The 23,801-nt window shown below is 37.7% G+C and overlaps 1 protein-coding gene across 8 annotated transcripts in view; it reads left to right on the top strand.

The window, feature by feature from the left end:
* LTBP1 (latent transforming growth factor beta binding protein 1) overlaps window positions 1–23,801 on the top strand; it is a 188,106-nt gene that overhangs the window by 45,061 nt on the left and 119,244 nt on the right. For 6 of the 8 annotated variants that reach the window (XM_077175710.1, XM_077175707.1, XM_054628955.2 and 3 more), the window contains exons 4-5: window positions 2,281–2,456; window positions 20,091–20,258. In XM_077175710.1, coding sequence (XP_077031825.1) covers window positions 2,281–2,456; window positions 20,091–20,258 — 344 coding nt within the window. Of the gene's footprint in view, window positions 1–2,280; window positions 2,457–19,868; window positions 20,259–23,801 lie in introns of those variants that run through there. The other 2 variants (XM_077175712.1, XM_077175713.1) reach the window with 2 other exon arrangements.

Raw genomic sequence — 23,801 nt, 5'->3', positions numbered from 1 at the left:
GAACAGAGGGCAGCAAAGGTAATTAGGGGACTGCTAATCAGAGATCATTAGGAAGACCCTGCTTGAGCAGAGTTTGACCCCAGCAGTGGTCCCTTCCAACCTCAACCATTCTGGGATTCTGTAATGCTTTACAATTGATTTTAACCTTAACAGAAAACACAGCCACTTACATGGCAGCATCTGTATCTAGTATTTTGATCTCTGCTGTCAAGTCCTGCTTCTACATTCAGCATATACACTCTTTTATGTTCAAAACCAGAAATGGATGTCCTTATGTGTAGGCATCAAATGGGGTCCATTAGAAAAAACTAGCTTGTGCAGGAGTGATTGCAGTGATTCTTCAAAGAAATTAAATTCATATGTAAGCAGTACTGAAGTCAACAACTTCAGTTTTATCTCAGGCTGAGGGTTTCCTGGTCATACTTTATCAGACTGTGTTGTAGTCCAAGCCTGACCTCCAATACCAGTGAAGGCTGTCTTTTGATCTTCTGGTAGGAACCCTAAAGACAACATAGAAAATACAGTATTTTCTCTTAGTCTGGCAAAAGGACTTGTACTGAATGTAATGAGACTGTGTAAGTACTGTATTAGAAACATTGACTTGGAGACAGCCTGAGCAGTTATGTTTCTGTTCTACATAGGAGGCTTAGAATGTCACTATTAATGAATGCTCTTGTTAACTTGGATCAGTTTGAGAAAAAGAGCATCTGTGTAGGACAAAACCCCATTGTTTGTTCTAACCACAAATCCATTGGCTACAGCAGTTACTAAGCATCTTGAATAACATGACCAAGGAGTTAGGCATTGCTTTGGAGATAGGGGCTGGCTCAGGCTCCACATGTTAGAAAACAATTCAGTAGTCATCTAAGTTCTTAGCTGAAACTCTGCAGTCTCACCTCTGTGGGGAAGTGCTGTTCAGCTGTCCTTTATAATGTAGGGTTCATGACTTATTCTTAGAGGAGAGTTATTTACCCTGCAGAACTGTGGCTCTGAGGGATGATTGTTTCAAATCCCATAACGTTTTTCCCATTTTTCCATTTTTGAAGACCGAACTAGTTACAGACTCTCAGCTGAGAATGCAGTAAAGGAGGCTTACAGCATCCCACTCTGTATGCCTTCATTTGATCAAAGGATGATGCAGTCCTGATAGCCACTGTTATTAGGTTAGTAATTGATTCTACTCTCCAAGGTGTGTGTGTCATTACAATCTGATGTGCACCAGCTATGACTGCTTGAAGGTGTGTTATTAGAAGATTTGTTACTTGCTAGATGGTGGGATTCTTCAGCCTTGGGGTCCCAAAGCAGCTTGCATTTTCATTGCATGTAGCTAAGAGCTGGCCAGTCTGCTGCCTTACAAAATGCTGGAAGAGTGAAGGCCAGTTTGTTAGTGAAGAAATTATTCCTACTGCTGATGGTTGCTAAATAACCAAGGACTTTTTGATAGGGAGAGGAGGGAATTGTTATTGTAAGTTGGTATGGCCTTGTGCAGTGAAAAGCTGAGGTCATAGGGAGGAATCTAAACATATGAGTCAGGATTAGCAGTGAGAGAATCCTGAGCTTGAAGGAATCTTCTTGTTTAACAGGAAGGGAAAATGGTTTTGCTGTTTAGGGAGGCCATGTGGTCATGGGACATTTGTGGCTATGGGACATTTGTCAGAGATGTTCAATAGTGCAGGCTAAGAGAAAGTGGATGGGCAAAGTAATGTGACTCTGGGACACAAACCTTGTGATTAGGTGAGAAACATCTGAAAAAGGGGAAGAGGAGCAGTGCTTTGCTCTTTTGCTAGAGGGATATGCTGAAGAAGGTAATGATTTCTGGGAACAGAAGGGAAAAGTCAGATGGGTTTAGGTTCTACTTAATATACCTTCTATGGAATGAGAGTTGTAAAAAATGGAATAAGGTTTGAATGCACTATTGCTTCTCTGCCCTATTTGGAAAGCTCAGTGTTAACAAATTTGAGCTGCAACTCATTTTGATCAGGGCTTTTCCCTGTTCCTTCTGTTTTCTGAGCTGTCCATGATATTTCTCTTGCCATGTTAAAAAGAAAGTTATATAATCCCTGCAGTCTTTCTTTCTTAGGAGTTTGAGCTGACAAGACAATGAGGGTGCTAAATGCTTGGAAAATTAGGTGCTTACTTCTAAGGTAGTAGGTTTCCCAAACTGTATTTTGAGAATTTGGAGTACAGTTGAATGTGTCTTCAATTTTTTTACAAGTAGCTTCTAAGTCTAATTTATTAATTCTTACATTGTTTTGTCTTTTCTATCTCTTTCCAAAACAGGATGATACCCCTTTCATCTCAGACATTAATGATGAATCTTCATCATGGCCAAACACAGGAATATGTGATTAAGCCCAAATACTATCCAGTAAAAAAAGTGATTTCAGGAGAGCAGTCCACCGAGGGCTCATTACCACTGAGGCTGGGCCAGGATCAACCTGCATCCCCTTTGCGATGTGAGTACAAAAAAAGCATATTCCCTTCTCTCCCCTCACAAAGCCCCCACTCCCTGCTTTTTTTAAGATCTTGAAATTTTCTGCAGTAACACTTGAAGACAGAGAAAGGTTAAAACAACTCTATGTGAGATTTCTTCGGTTAGCAAATGCTCCAATATTCTGCATTTTGTGCAGAAACAAAACAGATTTCCTGGATGAGAAAAACAATTGAATCTGATTTGCTGTTGAAAATTTATCATGTTGTTTCTAGATAATAGATTTTCTTCAGAAAAGGGTGCTTTGTGAATGCTTTGCTAGAATAGGCACATCTATGAGTGTAGTCAGTGTCAGTATGATGGATACCTTTTTGGAAAGCTGGAGTTCAGGACTGTGGTCTATTTTTCTCTATTTTTGACTATTTTTCTCTATATTTAATTTATTACGTGTTTATGAACTTCTGCACAGTATGGAGCTGTCTGAGAGTTTCTGCTTCATATTTATAAAAAAAAGATTGTGTAGGTGCCCAGCTTGTGGCCTTGGCTCATGCCCCATTGTGTGCAGAGCTTGAGGACAAGTTTGGCTTAGAAGATTAAGAGCTTGATGAATTATGGGTTAGGTATTACAGAACGTCTGCTGGCTTGATTTGGAGAAAAGTTCCTGCAGCTGAATAATGGACTGATTAACATTGAGACCTTTAGGTACTTGCAGTCTCCTGACAGACTTCCTTTGCTGTAGCACAAAGAATTATGTTCTGCTGAGGTTTTAGGGAAGAGACTTTCCTTCTAAATCTTTACCTAGAATTCCTTTGTGTATATTTGCATTTCTGCATTGCTCATCTTTATGGTCTGTCCATTTACACTTCAATGCAACTCCCTGCTTCCTTTTCTTCAAATGTAAGTTTGTTGATGGTAAATGAGACTATTGGCTCTAATGGGAAGAACAGTGGGCAGCTGGAGGTCTTTCAATTAACATTTTCAGAATGGTGAAGTATACTTCTTGCAAAGCACTATCTCCCTTTCTTAGAAGTTTCAGAAAAATTTATATTTTTTTTAGTCACACTGTCAACATCAAGCAGTAGTCTCTTTTATAAATAAGATAATACTGGTTTTTTTCCAGTCAGCAGTTGTTTTCTTTCAAATAAAATATTAATGGCCACTGGGATTGGATTGTGACCATCTCTCATGACTCTTATTAGTCAAAGGTTTACAAATTCCAGGTTTTATAGTTCTCCAGTATTTGGTGTGACTGTTCCAGGCTGGATTCTGACCAAAAAAAAAAAAAAATCATCTTTCCTATTGGCTCCATTTTTCAGGCTGTTTAAGTCATTCTACATTCAATAACACTCAGTGGTACTCACAAGTATCAAACTGCCACTAAATGGATGGATTCTGTGAGTTGGTTTATTTCCTTCTGTGGTAGCGTAAGGAGAAGACTATGCAGCTGTAAGACGAGGGAGCCAGTGCTTCTAGCTCTTTCTAGCTTATTTGAGTCCACTGTTACTTACAGTGCTCTGAGGGACATGGCTAGGAGAAGGAAAACCAAGAGCTGAAGACTGGACTGGTTTTTATCAAATTCTAATAAGCCCCTTATTGAGCAGTGCATTAGTAAAACATTCTACCCTTATTGAAAAGCTTGTGAATCCTAAAACAGCCAGAGGACAAGTAGTAAAAAGAGTTTCTATGGCCTGATAAGGTCAGCCATGACTTAAGTGTTGACTCAGAGGTAAAATGCAAGCTATTTGGATTTTGTCAAAATTTGCGATTCTGAGCTCTCTGTCAGCCTAAAAACTAGTCTCATTACCTTTTCCACCTGTTTTCTACATCTGTGAGGTGGGATTTGGTGACAGCAATTTCTGATGAAGCAGTTCAGATATCTGCTAGTACAGAGTGCAGTTTGAGCTGCATGTTGTTGGAGTCTAGGATTATGTACTGCTAGCCTGAACAGGAGACCTAGAACTTGGCCTGCCATATCTGTTTGGGTTTTCTGGTTTCTGGAGGTACTGGGATGAACTTGAAGATTAGAAGACTGCTTGTTTTCATAAAAATTGAGTAAAAATTTCAGCTGTCAGTATTTTAATGTTAGGGATGTTTGAATTAACTATGGTGAGGTAAGATTAGGATCTGAAACCTCATGTCAGGTGTCCTGTGATAACCATGAATATGCAGTTCTTAGTCCTGTTTTGACCAGAGATGGACTGTGTGAATTAGTTCATGCTTATGGTTGATGTTCATTGTCTAGCTAATTTATGAGTGTGGCTGATGATCTCATGGTGTTTTGTAATTGCTCTTAAATGTATAACCTTATTTAATGGGACAGACTCTTACTTCATTGAGCAGAGGAATTGGTAATGGCCATATGGAGATACTTGAAAAGGAAGAGGGGGAAAATGTAATAATTTTATTAAAAAGCAGAGGCCAGAAAGTTAGTACCAAATGCTTCACAACTTTTTTTTTATGGTAATATGAAATAAAATTTCTTTAGAGATGAGAAGAGTAGCCAGGTAATACTTGGTAGCATTGCCTAAGAATTCAAGGCTATCAATAAAGATGGAGTGCAAAGCTACTCATTCTGTTGGGTTTTTATGAGCATTTCTATGCATTTTACTTCAAAATATTAACACTGTGCCAGAGACTGGCAATTGTGAAAAATGTACCCCATAGAGTAAATTTACTTCTCTAGCTGTAGCTGCAGTTGGTTTTGATTTTTCTGGACTTCTATAGATTGTTTCAATCCAGTGATATAAAATGGGTAGTCTTGAACCTGGAACAAGTGTCAGTCTTTTGTTACCTTTAGGGACGGGTCTGTCCTGCTAGAAACAAATGAGATGTGGGGTACTGGTACACTGGGAAGAAAACTGCCAAACATGACCAAGTGCTTCTGAGCATCTTCTGATTTATAGGAAGTCAGTCATGTTTAAATGCCCGATCACAGTGTTGTCAGATGAGCTTTTGGATATACTGGGGTAAAAAACATTAAAGTTATGTCACATTAAACATTTTTCAATTAAAATTCATTCAAGATGCTTTCTGGAATTTTTGCTCTGGTGCATTTGTAAGCAGTTTCACTTCTGATAATGCTCAGAACATGCAGTATAGTACTCTTATTAAAAACAGTAAATAGTTTATTCTTTTGGCTTTTAAGCTGAATTTTACTGTAAGGTTATGTATCATATCAACAGAGCTGGAAAATTCAGCAATCCACAGAGGTTGCAATTTTAGCATTTAAATCACCCTGGGATGTGAAATTGAGTTACCTGCCAGTAGCAGGTAGCATTTCTACTGTCAAGCATTTTGAACTTCTGTCCTGTGGGATACAAACTCTGAGTAATTCTCAAGGGATGTATTATTTGTTTAAATGTACTGTCACACTTCTCCTGTAATCTGCTTAAATATTTGGAACCTCAGAGTGAAAAATTCTCTACTAGTAGCAATGGCAGCAGCACAGAAATTTCAGCTATAAAATTCTATTTGCAACCTGATAGTCCATGAAACAGTAGGAAGATTTTTTTTTTTAGTAATTCAGGTACATCTACCTCAGACAGTTCCCACTAGTTCCTTAATGGCACTGTTAAATAGTAACCACTAGTCATCTGAGCATGAATCCTCTAAATATCAGTGCTTGTATCCCTGGATTTATAAATGCAGTGCTGAAGAAAATTTGTTAAAGGAATTTTGTATGGTTTCTATTGGCCTAAAATGTATATGATAGTGAATAGATTCTAAATGTAGTCTTTTTGGAATTCCTTTCAACTTAGCTATTGTAAGAACTTCTTACTGCAGCTGGAAGAGGCTAGGAAGTTTTCAGTTTCACTCTATCCACTTCTGGTTGCTATATGGTTCTTCAGAAAATGCATTTAAATACACGCTTCATTTTCCAGCCTGAGATGTCTGTGGGCTAGTGTTTAGTGGCACTGTGCATTTTGCCCATTGAGCTGAAAATAGTGAATTTTCTGCTTCTGAAATCAATTGTCTGGTGTTTCCTGCATGTTGAAGACAATTTTGTACACCCTCTCACCAGGGTATGGTTCCTCATAAGCACAATGAGGATGCCACTACTTCCCTGTTTTAGAGGCACATTAAGAAAATGTATTAATTAGTGACTGAGGCAACCACAGAATGCACTGAGCGCCGAAGAAAAACTCAAGAGTACTTTACCTACAACTGGAATTGTATTATGTGAAGTAAATCAGGCATGTGTTTGTATAATGAAGTTATCCCAAGGAAGAAAAGAGGATAAGAAAGAAAACGAGACTAATCTCTCTATTCAGGAAGACAATGTGAGAAGTATGTGAATTTTGCAATTGAAGTTACATGTTAAGTTGCTAAAATTAAGTACTATGGAAAACTACTTTCTTCTAGGTAGATTGGGTTGTTTTGGTCTTCACCAAAATTCTTTATAAAATTCATTAAAGAGAAGTTGTCTCTACTTTAGGTAGTAAATGAAAACCATGTCTTGAATTTAAGTAGTAAAGGTTACATAAGGTTTAGTGAACTTGGGCTTGCAGCACCCTACTGTGTCTTAGTTGTATGTGTTGTGGCTGGAAGTTGGACAAATATGCCTGTATGGCTTTTGGACTCTTAGGATCTGTTCATGGTTCTGTGGACAACTCTTAAATTCTTGTGTAAGGATGAAGCTGAAACAATATGAAAGTTGTGTAACTCCTCTAACTGTGGCTACATTATATTACATCATATTTTACATAAGTTTATACACATGAAATAAGCTTAATGTGGAAGAAAATGTCCCAGCACTTATAGTTGTGATGGGCTGAACAGAATACCCTGTTCCAAATTTGGCATAACAAGAGCTTTCCTCCATTGGCAGCACAATACATTGGTAACTTGGTGAAGCTCCTCTGTAAGTTTATATGTAATTACATGTGCTGGCTTCACTGATGACTTCAGAGGTTGATTTGAGCAAATCCCAGGTGTCACTTTGAAATTCCAATTTAAACTATTTTTGTGGAACTGCACCATTCTGACTTCATTAAGTGACACTTACTTCATAATAATAGTATTTCCCTGCCAGGAAGTATGGGTAAACAGCTGCAAAAGGCATAAATATTTTACTGCTTAAAAAAGTGCACACAGAACTATGATATGTGTTGCATATAAATACATCTGTATGATTTGACATTCTACCCAAGTTCAGACTTTGGAGGAAAAACTCCCTCTGCTCTTCACTGGGTCAGATACTCTTTCCACCATTCTTGTTACTGCTTTGTGGAACTGCTCTTCATAAACAGCAAAATAATTCTCTCTCTGGCTTGTCTTAACTAGATCATTGCATTGTGATCCTTGTAACTTGTGCCTATCAATGTATTTATGGATATTAGAGTTAAACAGTGGTAATGTTCCCAACTAGAAGTTTTGGGAAATTTGGAGATGAGGGAGGATCTCAAGGCTACACTCTGAACAAGGTACAGCCAGCAGAATGAGGTGAGTGAAACCAGAATGAACACTTAGAAGACTAACATTAAGGAATAACTGAGCGATTACAACATAGTCTGTTTGGAGGGAATGTAGAGTCAAATTTGCTTCAGTCACTCATGGCAACTGACATTCATATATTGCTCCTAAAATTGTACATAGTCAGTTGAAAGGGAATGGGATAAGTGTATAAATGTTGGGGACTTTTTTGTTTCATTTTCTCAAATCCACGTGTGTTCAAGGTCGGTGCTCTCATTCCAGAGCAGAAGGGATTTTTAAGAGACAAGCTAAAAAGTTTAAGATAAAATTTTGTTCCTGTCAGCATCAGGGTCAAAGAGCACTGAGGCTTTTCAAAGAACAATTTTAGTGTGAAGCATTCTTTTCCTCTCTGCCATTTCAGAGCATTATTCTTCCTGCTGTTGAACAGTATGGTGATTCGTAGCAGCCAGTTAAAGTTTACTTTTGATTCCAGCAAGACTTGGAAACAATAGGCTAAATTCTAGGTATAAATTGAGTTATGTGGATTCACATTAATACAGCTAACTCTAGCAAACCAAGCAGCACATTTACTTTGCTTTTTCTTCAAAAAATAGAGTAACAAATTCTGAAAAAATAACTAACAAATGAATGCAGTTTATTTAGCAATTACAAAAGACTATGGAGTTCTTTGAAAACCTTGGAGACAGAATAGCTCTGTATAAATACAAGCTATTTCACTCAGTATACTGTTGCTGTAGGCATTCTAACAATGCTCTTGCTAAGCTGTCTTCATGATTGTTTGTGTGTCTATAAAGGGCTCACAATTGAGGAGGCCAGAAAATCAGCACCCCCCCAAACATACTGTATTTTTCTCTCTGGACTCTGAAAAGATTTTATGGCCCTGAGCTCACTAGAAATTAAATGTCTGCCTGACAGGCAAAAGCTGCTGGTGCTTTTATAGAAACTATTTTAAATGTTGCATTCACCCAAAAATGAATTCCCATCTCCATGCTTTAAAATACAGAGACTGATATACAGCAGAATGAAGAAGAATGTTGGAAAAACATGGTGATCTGGCAAACAGAATTAAAATCAGTTCAAAGTGTGTAATTGCTGGGGGAAAACACAGACTGAGACAAATGCATCTCAACTTCTGAGATGAAAGAGTATTGGCTCCAAAAGCAAAAATTTCTCAAGAAGATAAGAGGAGATTTTCCAGAAAATTCTGTAGGGGAATGCCTTTATGATGTTTAAAAAATGTTAATTTAGGTGGATATAGAGACCTATTGAACCCACACAATTAAACATTAAAAGTCCCTTAGCCTGTCTACTCCAGAGTTGCTGTAATACAAGTCTTTGATATCAAGAATTGATTCTGATTGTTTCAAGTAGCTGAGTCTGGTTTTCTTCATAGGAGACATGAAAGTGCTCTTCTGTCAGTGCCATTGCCTATGCTAGAAGGAATGAACAAATGTTGACAAAAAAATTACTGTACAAATGTTCATACTCTGTGAAGCTGAGATTTCAGAATCAGTGACATCCTTATGTCTATTGTCATTTTTTCCCCTGTTCAGAAAATTAGGGAGAAAAAAAAAGATCTTGGCTTCATGTACTGCTGAGAGAGAAGATTTTTAATGGTGATTCAGCATGCAGAGGCGGCTGTATTAATTTATAACTTAATTCCATGATGTCCTGTCCTTTGTCACTGTTTACAGTTTGTTGACTTCCCTAGTGCTTTTTTTTTCCCTTCAGGAAATGAAATGTCAAGTGGATATACTTTAGTAAGGTAATATTAATTTAATATTTATTCCCTATTCTTCCTAGAAATGATGAACATTGACTCTTGCAATTTAGACTTTTTTCTCATTTGAGGGAATGTTGTGTATGTTGGGAGGGGGAAACTCTATCTCAAGAATTTATTTTCTTGGCAAGTTATTTATTTTCTTGAGAAGTGCTCTTTCAGCTTGAGACTCGTAATACTATTGTCTAATATTTGTATTATTGTTGTGAAAGAAGCCTAAGTAATGACCTTAGGCAAAAGGCATAATTGGAGATGAGTGACATAATTTCAGGTGGCAGTGAGTCTCATTCTCAATGTCTAAGACCAAATTCAGACCACCTTGTGAAAGAGTCCTGTTGATAAAGTGGACAATGGCATAGTATTTAGCTGGTATTATTAAAGCTCCTTTATGGTTGTAAGTTTGTGTGTAAAGATGTTGACTTCATTATCAGAGTGTGTGTTGCAGCAGCTTTCATCAGTGGAAAATTGCTTGTGTTGGGCTGTGAAGTTACTGCTGCTTTACTACAGCTGAGATGAGGATTGTAACCCTAACCCTAACTCTGTGCCTTAGATGATGTCTGTGTCTAAATGTGGCTTTTGGGCCTTTGTTACTTAAGTGAAAGCCTTTTGTGGCCAGGTGTGCTTAAGTACCTAAGAAGCTGGATAATTTGAATGGAAGCTTAAAAAGGCTTGTTCACCTGAAAGCTATGCTTACAGCTGGAGTAGTATCCAGCCCCAAACCTGAAGCACTGATATGAACTCCAGCATGAGTCTCTTGAAGAGCTTGAAGTTCTGTTTCAGGACAAGTACTGCACTCTGGGAAAGACAGGCCATCTGGGTGCTAATATTTTGTGTAATTCATATTTGAAATTGCAGCTGAAGCACTTGACTGCCTGCCTATCCTTAGAAGTACACTCAGCTGAACTCTCCTGCAGGATTAGGTTCCCCAAGGACTGCTATAGCAGTCATAGTGGTATCTGGAATCCAGCTGTAGTGAAGTCACAGAGTTCTTCAAAGAAAAGTGTCTGAGCCCTCAACTAAGCAGTCTTGAGCTAAGCAGTCTTAGGTCATCAGCATTTACTTTTGAATGGGTTGGGCACAGTCCTGTTCAATGTTCTGCTTGCTCCATGCAATCAATTTCTCTCATCCCTTGGAAAAGAGACCTAGGACTGGTAAGTGGTATAACTCGAGGCTAAAATTTAGCTCTTTATCATCATAACCATTTGTGGATCTAGTTAAATATAATTGATTTAAATATAATTAATTAAAATAAATGCAGTGCAGATTAAAAGAATTATTGGCCAATAAGTTTATTGAAATGAGTTGAAGCCGTTCCATCAGACATCAAACCACACTGCATGCTTTCTTTGGGTTGGTACCTTTTTCTGGATCACTCTCAACTATGTGAATGGAAATTATAGTCATGTATCTCATTACCAGGAAGAATGGCTGTAGTTAAGGATAGGATGTTCATTGCCTGAGGATTGTATATAAAGAATCCTTGTAGTGGTCAAAAAGACAAGGAAGACAAAAGGTGATTGATAAAACCAGCTGGCAGAGACCTCAGATTTCAAATCTATGCATGATTTGTACATTATGGGTTTCCAGAGGACAAAATTGAATGTAATTTCTGTGATTTCCTCTCTTGTTCTAAAAGGCTGTGTCAGTGAGAGAATTTATCAGCAAAGGGCTTGTGGCATGTAAACACAGTTAGGTCTTTCTAACCAATCTCAGCACTTGTGCCTGCATATGCTCCTTTGGTACTTTTAAGTGAAACCATCCATACAAAACACAAAAAATCTGTGTTGCAGATAGTGGAGATCTTTTGGAATTTGTCAAAATTAATAGAGGAAACCTACTTGAACGAAACAAGTGTTGCTGTAGTAAATGACTTCGAACAGTACACTGTTCACACTCTATTTTAAACTGAGATTAAGATAATTGAAGAGTGGGTTATTTGCCTCTCCTAGTATACACTACTAAAAATTTTAAAATGTTTTGGAGGGTGGTGGAGGTGGTGATGAGGAAGACAGTAGAATTTTCTGCTCTATTCCTTGACAGGGAGCAAGGAAGAGATTATCACAGGGATACCATCAAGAAGGGGAAAAGACTTTCCCAGTTATTTTCTTTTCAATTACCTTCTTCCTTCCTGGAAGCATCAAACTTTCTTTTGAAATTATTTCTTTTCCTGTTTGTCAAGCATGCTGAAGAAGCAAGCAGGGCTTAAAAAGAGGGTAGAGAAACAAGGGTGAGATTGAAGCAGGAAGTCTGAGAGCTCAGTTCTGACTGCAGGGAGAAGATTGTGGTAGGAGCTTCTGAGCAAGACAAAAGGAAGAAGTGATGTGAAGATGTAGAGACATGGCTAGTCAGAAATAGGTATCTAGAGAAGTGTGTGTAATAGCAACAGTGGCAATAAGAATGGCAACAAAAATATCAGTGCATATCTCTCTTCAGTTACTGTCATATTAAATAGTTGGATCATGTTTTGCTTTTTTTTGGAAGCCTTTCAGTTTGCATCAAGACAATAGAACTGAGTACTTGAAAAGTGATGAAATATCAAGGTTAAATTGTATTAACTAGTGAAATACATGAATAACATAATACAAATGCAGCAAAAATATGAAGTACAGAAATAACAAAAAGTAGGAATGCTAAACTAATTACATTTCAATAATGTGTTCTTACAGCTGTCTAGACATGTTAAATCAAGTACAGCTTGCCACGCTGTCATCTTGTTCAAAATGTTTGACTGGGTGGATGTGCACACATACACCTCACCTCATGCAGAACTGGGGGTGTACTCTTAAGCATTAGAGAAGGCATTGGATCTTGGATTAAATAAACCTGGATCATCTTATTTTTAATTTCATTGACATGTCTAATTTCTCCCAATGCTTGTGAAAAGGGAACTGGCTGTGAGGTGACCTAGGGAACAGTAACCAAGTTTCTGCAAAGAGCAAAGGTAGGCATTGTATATTGAAGCCGAAAATCAAATTACTCAACAGCTGTATCTTTCCTTTATTTAATCCATGTAGTTTTCAGACTTGTTTGTGCTTGTGACTGTTACAGAAAGATTAAGACTTATATTCTGCATGATTTTTAGATGGGCAAGATTTGAATGCTGGAGATTTTACTCCAGTGCTCAGAGCAGACTAACGGTTGAGTTTGGTCCTGCTAAGGTTGTTCTATATTTGCCAGGGATGTTCTATATTTGTTTTACTGGAATGATATCTGTATCAACAGATCAGAAAGGGATTTGGGAGATGTGTGCCTCTTTGGCCTTGCCTGCAGATTGGTTCTGGGTATGAAGTATCAGTGTATTGTTGGGAGACAAAAGTAAATTAAAATCATAGAAGCATTTTATGTAAAGCTTTGTTAAGTAATTCTGCTGGTCTCCCCACCACTGATGAGACCTCAGCTGCAGTAAAGTGTGGTTTTGGACCAGGTTTGTGAAGAAAGATGAGGACCCAGTGACTCGTATCAAAAGCAAAACAAAAAAGATGTAAATCTGCAAAATACAGGCTGTTAAACTGAATGTTTAGAGGGTTTTGGTCTGGTCAAAATGAGACTGAGGGAGATTGATGGCTGTAGTCTTCAAGTTTGTTAGAAAATGATCCACAGAGGAATAATGTTTTGGTAAAGTTTGCTGTAGATGAAGCAGGGCAATAGTTTGAGTTGCTACAGGGGAAATGTGGGTTAGGTATTAGGAATACCTTTACAATAGGAGAGGCTGAAGTGCTGGAATAAATTCTTTGGGGGGAGGCTGTGGAGTCTGCATAATAGAAGGGGTTTGAGGATAGTCTGTCTGGACAAACCTTTTGTTTAATGTTGCTGTTTTATCCTGGGAAAATGCAGATGGGGAGATGAAGTGAGCTCTCAGAATCTCTTACAGCACTTTCTGTGCCTTTTAAAGCCTGTATTTCTCTCAATATGTAATCAAAAACTTAGGGAAGATCTGCCTCTGGTCTATACGTCAATCTAGTGTGTCTTTGTCTTTTTATTTTTTCTCTTTCTGTTGGTTTTTTTTGGTTGTTTTTTTTTTTGTTTTGTTTTGTTTTTTGTTTTGGTTTTTTTTTTGTTTTGTTTCTTTAGCTCCTAGCATTATAAATCTTCTAGATTATTCCATTTCTAAGTTGTATGACAGCTAAGTTCAACTTGTTCTGATCTTTGGAAACTAGGTTTTTATTGGTTGTTTAGGTTTTTAAATTTTATTTTAAATTGATGACTAAGTGGTGACAAGACAGAACTTCCTCATATATTGTCAAAAGCGTAAAAAGGTCATTTGACAGTAGTTCTAAGAGCTTAACTATCTTATTTGTGTCATTGATTTTTATACAATGTCATCTTTCCTTTTAGCTGAACAAGCATGTTTAGTGTAAGGACTAAACCAGGTGGATTGGTGAAATAACTGGGAGACACCTTTTTTAGGAAATAAGTAATTTCCTTCTGCTTCTTTTGGTGTTTTTTGTTTGTTTTTGGTTTTTGTGTCGGCATTTAGCTAAGAAAAAAGAGGGTGTTGGTCATCTAACAATTTAAAATGCTGAATGTATTAGCTGCTTAAAAGCTAATTTGGTTTGATTTTGGAAGATTCAATTTTAAATGCTCTCCTCATGCATCATGATTATAATTTGAAAATGTAAAATAGCTTGAAATAATCTATTGTTATTGTGAAGAGAATGTAATTTTAAAATTAGAGTCTTCAGGTCTGATGACACACTGTGTAGATAAACATATGAAAACATACTGGGATCAGTGCAGAAGTAGAATGTCATGAAAAGAGAGTAATGTATATCATTACTGGAGACACTGATGGAATGTCTATTTTTCTGCTAGTTCTGTTTCCTTAGGAGATTTGTCTCAGGATATTTGTCATAAGTGAAGGTATGTACCTGTGTATTCAGCTGGTAGAAGCCACTGCTTGTGATTTTTTTTTTTTTTTTTTAATTGTGAATCCTTTTGGTTAGATGACCGTGAAGCACAAAACAGTCACACAAATAACATCAATATTTTTGACACATTAAAAGATTTTATTCTCTTTGCCCCCTTGACCTGTGTAGTTATCTATTTAACTGAATACCTGTCCTGCTTTCACTAGTGTTGCTAGCTTATTGTTTTCCTGCAAAACAGGGTCATACCACAAATCATCTGAGCTCCACTGCAGCTATTGAACACTGTCAGAATGTTGGAGCTGTGAGAGCAGCCATAAACCCAAGGAAAAGAAGTGTTTATAGAAATTCTTCTAGGAAGAAACAAAGTCTGAGCTGCATTACGCAGCTACTCAGGAGGTTGAGGAGGAATCCTTCCCCTGACACAATTCTTTCCAGGCATGGCTGTGTAAGCTGTTGTGGCCACCTGAACGTAAAACCTGCCACCTGCCCTGTCTTAGCTACTTCACCTTTTTTGCTAATGCAGGGGGGAAAAACTTGTCATAATGGATAGTGGGGGCAGAAAGGGTTCTATTAAGAAATCCTTTTGCTTGCATTTTCCAGTTCTCCTGCAGTTGTTGCTAAATCATAAATTTTTCACAGCAGGGGTTTGCTGTGTTCATGATATTATATCATAGTGACTTACGGAGATGGAAAAAAAATCTCATACATATCATGCCAACTTTCAACTGAAATCTCAGCACTTCACCCAGACATCCTTTTTTTTTTTCTTAATCTGGCTCAAGAGGTTTACAGATTTTGGAAATTATGGGTATATTCTTCCACTGATCTCTTTTGACAAATGTATCACAGAGCTCTGAAGTATAAGTGAGCCTGGACTAGGAGGCAGGATGATGGCGCTGTTGGCTGAATCTCATTGTGAGTTTGCTGTCTAGCTGAGGGATGAAGTTTTGTCCACTATTAGTCATCTTGATTGACCTGTCTTTATTAAACCAACAATCTGTCTCTAGTTTGGCCATTTGCTTCAGTATTTTTGCTATTTATTTGGTGTTTGCATCTTCTACTTTTGTTTTTTTTCGTTAGGCTTGTTTGTTTATCTGGTCTCATATTTGTATTTCTTCAGTCTGCTGTTATACTTAGGAGCATAGTGAGGTGTTTCATTTCCACATGTTTAAAATTGGTCTAGAAGAGTTGGATTTACATCTGTCTATATATATATATAAAAAAAAATTATTCCGGGTGTGTTGTTGTAGCACTATCTTTTTTTTTTTCCAAAAATGGATTTGAGGTAATCTAAGTTGCAGATTTTGTTATGCCTGTGTCACAGTGGCATCATCAGTGGAGGTTCTGGAGTTTCAAGAAAATTCTCTGCACGCTTCCTTAAAAATATACTGTCCTTTAAAAGGAGCTAGTCCAAAGTGAGAAGAAGTCAAGGCTGTAGCAGTACCAGTCCCTTCCTAGTGAAATTGTGGGGTTTAGCATTAATACTGCAAAGTCAGCTAACAGATATTGAAGGATAGTTTCTCGTTTAGAATTGAATTTTCCTCTTTGGAGAAGAGGACGGGGGCGGGGGGGGGAATACAGAAGAGGAGATTCAAGGAAGTCCAAGAGCCTAAACTTGAAGTTTATGCTAAAAGTTTCCTTTCAGGAGAAGAGCTTGTGATCTTTTTTTCAAGTTGAATCTGCCTGTATTAAGCTCACTGTTAAGGTCCCTAAGCCTCAGAATCTGTGAGGATATTACTGTTTACTTCTCTGTAACTGCAGAAAAGAATGGTAGTGACATCTCTGCCTGGAATCACCTCGTCAAATGCTGATCAATTTTTAAGCTCAGAGGCTGTAATTAGCTTTGTATCCGTCCTAAATGTCTTCAAAAGAATTGAAGTTAAAAGCTGTGGTCTGCTAGGGAGGGAGAACAAACCAAGTGTTTTTACAGTCTTCATAAATCTAAGAAAGATGGAGAAAATCTTCCCATGTCTAAAGAATATGAAGGTGTCTTTTTTCTGTCTCTTTGCAACTATCAAAACAGGAATATCTGGCAATTTGCTTTATAGCAGAATAACTAGCAGACAGCTAGATAAACACATCATGTGATGGTTCACCAACCAGCTGGCAGGTCAAGCACAAAGGGTTGTAGTAAATGGGGTTACATCAGGCTGGTCACTGGTGACTACTGGGTGTCCATAAGGCTACATTTTAGGGTCAGTGCTCTTCAATGCAGTTTTGGGTGCCACAATATAAGAAGCCTATAAAGCAGTTGGGCAGTGTCCAAAGAAGGGCCAAGAAAACAGGAAGGGCCTTGAGGAGAAGCCATAAGGGGAGCAGCTGAGGTCACTGGGTCTGTTCAGCCCAGAGGAGTCTGAGGGCAGACCTCAGTGCAGATACATCTTCCTTGTGAGGGGAACAGGAGGGGCAGGCACTGATCTCTGCTCTGTGGTGACCAGTGACAGGACCCAAGGGAATGGCCTGAAGTTGTGTCAGGAGAGGTTTAGGGTGGATATCAGGAAAAGATTCTTCACCCAGAGGGTGGGTGGGCACTGGAACAGCTCCCCAGGGAAATGGTCACAGCAGCAGCCTGACAGAGCTCAAGAAGAGTTTGGACAAAGCTCTCAGGCACACGGTGTGACTGACTCATGGGTTGGTCCTGTGCAGGGCCAGGAACTGGACTCTGTGTAAGTACCTTCTAACTCAGAAGATTCTATGAAAAACTTTGCTGAATAATCATTTGAGTATTTGTAGGGGCTAGAGCTTCCATCATGTTGTTTTGAAGACTTCTTGAAAAACTCCATTTAAACATTGTTTTACTCTTTACCTCTCTAGGTATTGATCTGTGTTTTTGAAAGTACTGTTTGACTACTAGTACTCCCAAACTTAGATACTACTATTTTCTCATCCAAAAGCATTGAAAAGCAAATATTACTACTTCTGTTGACTCTCACATGAAGACATCTCTTTTACTAGAATAATTGTGCTACAGGATTTTCTGGTAAAATCTATACTAGGTGATAAAAATTATTTTAAAATTTTTGTTGCTGGGAACATTATGCCCAAGTGTTCTTACTATAGCTCAGCACTCAACAAAATAGTACAGAATACTGTGAAGGAGAATTAAATGATGAGTTAATGTCATCTTTAATATTTCAAAAACATATGGGCGTGCAGACAATCTATTGCACTTTAAGTTGGGTCACATTCAGAAGAGCTACTTGGGTTCATGAATAGCACATTTTATTGAATGCAACACATATGGATGTTTCCTCTGGACCACTGGTGCCAAATGCATTAAGTGCAGAGTAGGTATATTTAGCACTAACAGCACTATTGTCTTCATGATCTTTGTGTCCCAAGCCAACGCTCAGCAGAGCTCAGGGGACAAGACTTACTGAAAGGTGTCCCTCTGGGGGGGGTGAGGACAACAAACCTGTCAGTCTGTCCCTGCACAATTTCATGTTGAATTCTCATCTCGTGGGTAGACAGAAAATGGCAGTATTTCTTATAACTCAGTAACCACGGTTGTGCCAGGTGCTGTGGTGGGACTATGGTCAAACCTTCTGTTCTTTGCGGACATGTTGTACAGAATATATCTCGGTAGGAAGTGTACTTCTCTGGGTGTCAGGTAGAAGAATCTGACCCTCATGGACTCCATTTTTCTCCCATGCCATAGCAACACAAACCATGTGACCATTCAGTTTCAGTGCTTTCTCTCCATCTCATATTGAGCTCTGCATTTTCTGCCCTTCCAGCACTGACAAAGCTGAGTTATTTTATTTTTTTTCAGCTAAGCCAGAAATCTTATCTGGGTCCCCCAATACTGGTTTCTACAGTGTAGGCAGGACTGACTTTTCTGACTCAACTATCCCTGTTTTCTTAATTAGATCACATCCTAAGGGAAAAGTATTGCTAAAACGTCTGAAAATATAATACATAAAATAGACTGTTTTCTAGGGAAATATATATATATATATAAAACTATGCAAGTAAAATACAAAGATGGCAATCTTGCTTTTGAAGCTATGCTTTTAAAAAGCAAAGCTTCAAATTTCTACCCTCAGCAGTTCATAGGTCCCTTATATCTGTTTAAGGTGTATTCATTTTTGTAAGAAATGTGTGGCATCTTAGAATTCAAGACATCATCTAAATCACAGTATTAGCTTTTGCGCAAAGTATTTTATTCTTGTATCTGTCAGGGCACAGCATCCTTTTCTAAGCATTGTTTATGGAGAAAAAGGTGGGAGCATCTGTACTACAGCTGCTGTTCAAATAGAGCAATGCTTTTAGTGTAGACAAAACAATCAGCACAATTGCTTAAATTTATTTGTTTATGAAGAGCCAGAAACAAGGAGGATTTATATTCTTTTGAAATAGGAAGATTTGTAAGATTTTCTTAATATTTTCAAAAAAGTGTTTGTCTGGAAAGTATTTCATGAAATAGGTTAGGCAACTATCCAGACACTTTTTTATTTCTATGACATTAGGAAGAAGGAGATTCTTCTCTTTCTGTGCGTCATATCTTGGCATTCTTAGGTTTGATATGAAAGTACTTTTTAATAGTTTCCACAAAGATGCTATGATATATTTTCAAGAACTTGCTGAATTTATTAGTAGTATGCAGAGGACAAAATGTTTTCTTTTTAAATAATTGCAAATGGAATCTGTTCTTTTCACCATTTTTCCTAATAAGTAGTTTTAATACAGTTTTTGTCTTCAGCTGTTAGATGTAGGATCAAATACATCTGGTTTTACATATAATTCTGTAACAAGAAATTCTTATAACTAGCTTAATAACAAATTAGTGCTTGTGCAGTCTTTTTTTACATTCAAGTTTTTTAAAATTACTATAGGGAAGTATATAAAAAAGGAGAATCTAGCTATTTTTTATCTTTGATCTCAGTACTTTAAAGTACTGATAATTCTCACTTTTTTCTCTGAGCTATTTATTACTAAAACAAAGGCTGACAGTAGAGCTCAGTCTATAATATGCAAATTCTTGTGGAAAAACAGTGCCAAAAAACTGTGAAGAAAAAATGGGTCCAGGCAGCTGCGTCACAAGGTTTGACCACTTCAGGCTGGGGTGCCAGGAGATTTGAGACAGATGTTTTCAGACATGCCGCATGCCTAAAACGTTTCCAGGGGTTGAGCTACAAATAGTGGCTTAATAAGTGCAGAAACAGGAAAAGTATGTAGGAGTACACAAGAGTTTATTCACCTCTAGGTGCAGAGCCAGCTCTTTACATTACATCTGCCTGTCAGGGTCGGCTATTTAAGCTGTCATGCCCTTGGTATTGCTCTTTGTCTGCCTGTGAATAAAGTGCAGCATTGTGATTACTAATCCCACTCCAGTGACTTGACTTTAAATGTGGTTTTGGAGCAGATCCCGGAGTTCTGTTTGCTAAGCTTCCTACTCCTGTTTCAGAGACACCACTGGAGATCTATGAGAGAGAGCACTGCAGACTGCCCTCCTCCTGTAGACCTGTCGCCTTCCCCCCCCCGTGCCTTTTTTTTTTCCCAAAAACTTTTTGAAGGAAATCAATGGATACCAAAGTGATTTGTTTATTTTTCTTTTTTTCTTTGCCTCCGCTGACAGTGGGAAATCACACTGGTCGCATCAAGGTGGTCTTTACACCCAGCATCTGTAAAGTGACTTGTACCAAAGGCAACTGTCAGAACAACTGTGAGAAGGGAAATACAACCACCCTGATCAGTGAAAACGGCCATGCTGCTGACACTCTAACAGCCACCAACTTCCGAGTAGGTAAGTACCCTGAAACTCTGTTTGTCCTTAGCTGTCCTCTCTTGACTAACAGAGGGAGGAGATGTTTTGTTATTAATACCACTTGTGCATCTGTTGCTCTTTGTTTGGAGGGCTCTGCTGAGTAGGAACCATTGTATGCTAGACAAGCTTTCTGGTGTCCTTCGGAAATGTTCCCAAAAGTTCCTTTTGTGTCTGAGAAAAAAAGCTCCCATGTTTTTCATCTGAATTTTCAGCTGCAGGGATGCAACATGCTAAGCTGAAGGAATTTTGGTAAAATTCCTCCCTCAGAGTTTGTGTTAGTAAATAGGGAAAATGACAGATTACACATAAGGTTGTGTTTCCTCTTTTTTACATGTTTAATATGTATCAAATGCACATAAAACCTAGTGAACAGCTAACAGTGACTCTGTCTTCAAAAATTTGCTCAGCAGTTCCTTAAAACTACAGCCCTTCTTAAACATGCAGTAGCTTAAAGCTTTTCTTACTGCTGACAGTAAGTCGGGTTTCATATTTGGCATTTTTAGAAACTGAAATAATGTTAAGCCTAATTAAAGTTATTGAAGCCAGTAATTTCTTTGTTTAATGTTTATTCTTTCTGCTTGCTCAGTAAGAGTATCAACAGAATGCCAGACTAAACCCTACAACTCTTTGACTCTGTTGAAACAAATCCTGAAAGCTACCTAGGATAATGATTAGCATATTTTAACTGTATACTAAATAGGTATTTGTGTGCAATTATTTACCTTGTAAGTTAAGATATACAGATATATGGGTACATACCTAAACACTTCAAATTTGCCATTTCACATTATGTTACCCTGAGCTGCTCGTGGAAAGTCATTTTGTTGTTATCCTGAAAATATCATAGTGTTGTTTTCTGGGAAAAAAATTGAGAATTTCTAGTCAAAGAATGCCAAATATGAACACTGTAATTTTAGTCTCTGTCTAGAATAAACATAGAGTTCAGGCAGTGCTGAGCCTGGCCAATATTGCCGTTTTTCAAGTGCAGTGTATTTCATGCTCTGAGGGTGGGGGGGGAAAGCCATTTGTAATTATTATTCTTTTCTTCTGGACAGATGATACAAAGAGCAGGTCCCTCTTTTAACACTCCTACTAGACTGTCAGGCTGTGGGGGAAAGCTCTTGAAGTTACTAACTTGTTCCTTAATAGTATGCATATTTGTAAAAATACATGTGTTTTGGACTAATAGTAAAACCAGTGTTTTAAAACAAGAATAGAGCAAATTTTGAGGTTGGTTTGTGGTCGTTTGGAGGCACAAAAAAAGAAAAAGTATTTTGTAAAAGGAATAGTAAATCTTATACTTTTAATTTGTATTTACTGCCAGTGCAGAATTTTACCAAGGTTTTGGCAAGAACCCCAGCTAAATAAGTTTTTTGTTTAATTTTCTGACCAGCATGAAAGGATAGGGTTATTCTTCCTCCCTTTCATTTGACCTAATTTTTCTATTGAAATTATGAAATGCTGAGAACACGCAGTCATGTAATTTGTCTGCTATGTAAATCTGTGCTGTAACATGACCTTCTCTCAAATACTTGAAAACTTGGAGAGTGGAAATTGACCTGTGAAGACGTGTTCCACACCTTCCTTCCTGGCCTCAGGCCACGCAGCTCTGGTGCACTGGGTACAATGGGCTGCTAGAAACATTCAACAAAAGCAGCCTATTGTAGTACTCGATGGAAAGATAAGGGAATCTTCTGTTGAAAAATGTATAAAAGCAAGTTGCTACACATGGATAAGGATTTTTAGCTTGCCTGTTAGCTAGCTTCCCTAATACATTTAAAAGACAAGAAGTGTTTAGTGCAGCTCTACGTATTGTGATTTTCCCAGAAGAATAAGAAGGTCTGAACTAGCACTTAAAGGCTCTCCAAATAAAAATAAAAATGCTGCATGAACTTCTTAATAACTAGAGAAGAGGAATCCTATACCTGTAAATTGAATTCTTTCACCAGTCACAGTTTTCAGAAGCTTTTGAATCAGATTTTAAAATACATACTACTGAAATAATTTTTCATATCTGTTCTCTAACTAGTGCCTCTCACTAGCTTAGGCTTGTCCTGATATCTCCTGACACATAAAGCAGAAGTAATTTGTGTCTTCCAAGATCATTAACTTGTGTTATATTTTTAGCAGCTGAATTATGTTTTACTTGTTTAAAATTTATAATTTTGCTTTGAAGTCCCTGTTCTAAACTTCTTTACTTGCTGTTAATCCAAAAAGTGTGGAAATTCTTATTTAGATGACTTGGTATTTAAAAATGCAACCATGAAACAGAATGTCATGTTAGGAAATACATATTTAAAGCAGTGAACAGCACTTTTTCAGTTTGCTTTTTAAAAAATATTTCTTCTTCCTAAAACCAGAGAAAATAGTCACATGCTCTCTTTGGAAAAGTTTAAAATACATTTCTGTAGCAGGAGCAGCATTCTAGTCCACAAGGCTGAGCTCAGGTTCTCAGATGACAGAGTAGTTAGACATCAGTTTGCTTTGTTCTTAATAATAAATTATTTCTAATAATGAGCCAGAGTAAAATTTTTTGTTTCTTTTCAACTTTATGCTGAACTTTGTAAGCACGGCATTTTCAGAGAGAATAAGTTGCAATACCTGTACTACAGCTACTCAAGCTTTGTCATGGATTATTTCAGATTCTTAAAATGTGCTCAGTTTGTCAGTTCAGCTGAAGTTTGGCAGCAGAGAGCCCAGGCAAGGAACAAGTCCTGTTTCCTGAAAATTTTATACAATATGGATAAGCCATTAAAAACAAAAACCCACAACAAGGGATGGACTGAGGGGATTGCTGCTTTTCAGGTAGCTGAGATTTTTGGCTGTGGTGAAGAATAGCTCCTAGCACAGCAATTTAAGGTGATGAAAGCTTGGAATTTAAAAGGAATGACCTCTTTGATTGCCAGGCTGCAGCAGAGAAACTTTGGGGTTTTTTGCAGTTTCATTTTGTGAATGGGATATGTTACAATTAAACTAACCAACCTCCAGTATTTCATTGGCTTGGAGAATGAGAGCATCTAATCTGAGTGGAAACTTCTGCTGAATAGATGAATCTTATTATTCTGTTGGATTGATGCATGTGCAGTTTGTATGGTATTTCAGTCCTGACATATCTACTGAGGCTTGTAAAACAGAGTTGATATGTGTGCACAGGCAAGGATGGGAATAGAGTAGCACATGAGTTTTTCTGTCTCTCTCAGTGTTCAAGTTACTCAGTGAGGTGTCCTGTTTCTACTCAAAATTATTCCACATTCCAATTTTGAAATGAGTTCTCTTCCTGTAAGGAGTGGGAGGACAATGACTAATTTGTAACTGTAAAATGAAGCAATAAGGAATTAGTAAATGCCCAATTTAATATTTTCATGCCTTCCCCCCCCCACCCCGTTGTGTATATTTATTTAATTATAGGTTTACATTCTGTTTTTTCCTAGAGGATCTGTGCTTCATTCATTGAACATGAATGAAGGAATGACAGAACTTAGTAAAGGAAGCAGTCATTTAATACTTAGGCTCATATTCACT

Source organism: Agelaius phoeniceus, chromosome 3 (assembly GCF_051311805.1).
Source record: "Agelaius phoeniceus isolate bAgePho1 chromosome 3, bAgePho1.hap1, whole genome shotgun sequence".
NCBI lineage: Eukaryota > Metazoa > Chordata > Aves > Passeriformes > Icteridae > Agelaius > Agelaius phoeniceus.
Note: the sequence above shows the minus strand (reverse complement) of the source record. Positions and strands in the feature narration are given on the sequence as shown.